Here is a 2,500-nt window from a genome sequence, read left to right as displayed (position 1 = left end):
GAATCCAAGCAGTTCCCTCCGTTCTGTGGATTAAGCAGTCATTTTCCGCTCCGTTCATACGCTGTTCAATACACCTCTCTGTTTTCTTTTTGATGGATAGACACGCAACCCCGCTACCCCTTTACTCTTGGCACGCAGAGGGGCGGGGAGGGGGGGGGAGGGGGAGGTAAGGGGTGGTGCCTCCACTTTGCGCTCTTGTTTTAAAAAATATGAAAATCGCTCGACCCTCCACCTGCTTCCACCTCCCCCTCCCCCCTCCCCCCCTTCCGTTTGTCTTGCCGATGAATGACCTTGAGTACAAACCTGCAATCAGCTGAGATTTTTATTGATTGTAGCCCCGTGCTGCCTTGTGGATACAGCTGTAGTGTGCATTTTTTTCTGGTTCTCTCTCTCTCTATCTATCTATCTATCTGTGTATCTATGTATCTATCTATCTCTCTATCTCTCTCTCTCTCTCTCTCTCTCTCTCTCTCTCTCTCTCTCTTTCTCTCTCTCTCTCTCTCTGACTTTCCGTTTCTTTCTTCGTCATATTCTTCCTTTCTTGCTTCTCATGTTTTCTTCTTTTTTCTCCTCGTTTCTACTCTCTTTTGGTACAAGGAATCCAAATATCAACCTACTACGTATCTACAGAACGACCCCCCCCCTTGACATACAACATACATCTAACATGCTTCCGATCTAAACCATGGACACAATGTCGGGTTTGTTTGCTTTAACATTCGTGACTATACTCTAACTATAGGAGAAAGTCCTCTATGACATTTATCTAAAGGCCTAAATTTATTGGAAAATGTACAACGACCACAAATCTCTGTTACAAGTAGATAACAGAAATACAGGATAAATAGGTCCTGCATCATTGTTCATTTACAAATTTACATCTGACATGTACTATTGAATATACAATATTTATCGTATCACATATGACCCGAAACTACAAGCAGCAACTACAAGCAAATCAAGTAATACTGTACACTCCCGGGAATGTCTACATTTAAAGGGAAAATCACGAAGAATTAAATAAGATTATAATTTTCCATCATCACGTACTAACACATAAGTAGTCCAGAGCAGACAAAAAGTGCTCGTGTACACAGACAAAAACCGGCTTAGGATGTGCTGCCGTTAAACCCATTATAAGCCATGCAATCTCTTTCTAACTTGTTTTTATTTAATTGAATGCAACAGTCTCCACGTGTGTCCATTTAGGAAAGTGAATACTGAGGGAAGAGAAAGGAAACCCTTGAGTGGGAGATGAACTTGCCACAAAGAAGTCATTTTAACGCAAGGTGGTAGGCTTGAGTGTCGCAGGTAACATGTGCACATGCACACATAAACACATAAAGAAACACACACATACATATATATGTGTGTGTGATATATATGTATGTATGTATGCACATATGTATAAGTATATACATATATATATATATATATATATATATATATATATATATATATATATATATATATATATATATATATATGTAAATATATATACATAAATATTTACACACAATTATATATACATACATATGAATGTTAATAAATAAATGCTCAAACAAATTGTAAATGGGACATCGAAGAGAAGAACAAGAGAACACAAATATCCCGAAGGCCTTTTCGCTAAATTGCTTCTCCAGTACACACACGTCCACATATGCGTACATGTGTGTGTGATTGTCTGTGTATATAAATATATACATATATATACACATTATATATATATATATATATATATATATATATATATATATATATATATATATATATACATTATATATATACATATATATATACATTATATATATATATATATTTATTTGTATATATTCATATACGTCGATATAGATATAGAAATGCATGTATATGAGTGTCAATGTGTATATGTATGTACAGCCAACAACAAAAGCGGTGTCACCTCGACAGACCTGACTTGGAGAGATCATGCGCTTCTTGCCCTGAAAGGAGGCCCACGTTCAAACAACCAGGACATAGTTAAGGTTCATTCAGACTACCCATAAATTTTACTGGAATCCAGCGATTTTCTGTGGGCTGGAACCAACCCACCCACCCGTGGTATTAACACTGCAAAAAAGAACCATCGGCTTTGTCCAGTGGAATCGCGGCATCAAAACATATCGTGACCGAAAAAAAACTCGATCTGGATCCTACAATCTTTTCCCTAACTCTTACTACTTTCTCATGTTTCTGGAGGTCTTACCTTGTCTTGTCTTACCTTGTCTTACCTTGCTTACCTTGTCTTGTCTTACCTTGCTTCTGAATGACACATCCAAATATATACGGGATCTGGGAATTTACCTTGAAGTTGACGGCAACGCGCTTGTTTATAGGGGAAGGCTAAATCAGCAGCAACTCGAGGTGTCATGGCGTCCGTTTATTTTGATGACGTCACAAAAGTTACGGACGCTTTGTGAATATGGTCTATCATTTTAGTCTTTTTAATTTTCAAAAAAGATGGAAAATAATGATTTAATGG

General features: G+C 37.3%; 1 protein-coding gene across 1 annotated transcript in view; it reads right to left on the bottom strand.

The window, feature by feature from the left end:
- Positions 1-2,389, bottom strand: part of LOC138862842 (fibrous sheath CABYR-binding protein-like) — a 14,330-nt gene extending 11,941 nt beyond the window's left edge. The window contains exons 1-2 of the mRNA XM_070126016.1: positions 2,306-2,389; positions 1,932-1,961 (exon numbers count right to left, since the gene is read on the bottom strand). Coding sequence (XP_069982117.1) covers positions 1,932-1,961; positions 2,306-2,389 — 114 coding nt within the window. The remainder of the gene's footprint in view (positions 1-1,931; positions 1,962-2,305) is intronic.
- Between the last annotated feature and the right edge of the window lie 111 nt (positions 2,390-2,500).

Source organism: Penaeus vannamei, chromosome 10 (assembly GCF_042767895.1).
Source record: "Penaeus vannamei isolate JL-2024 chromosome 10, ASM4276789v1, whole genome shotgun sequence".
Lineage (NCBI taxonomy): Eukaryota > Metazoa > Arthropoda > Malacostraca > Decapoda > Penaeidae > Penaeus > Penaeus vannamei.
The sequence above is the reverse complement of the archived record's forward strand: the minus strand, read 5'-3'. Positions and strand labels throughout refer to the sequence as shown.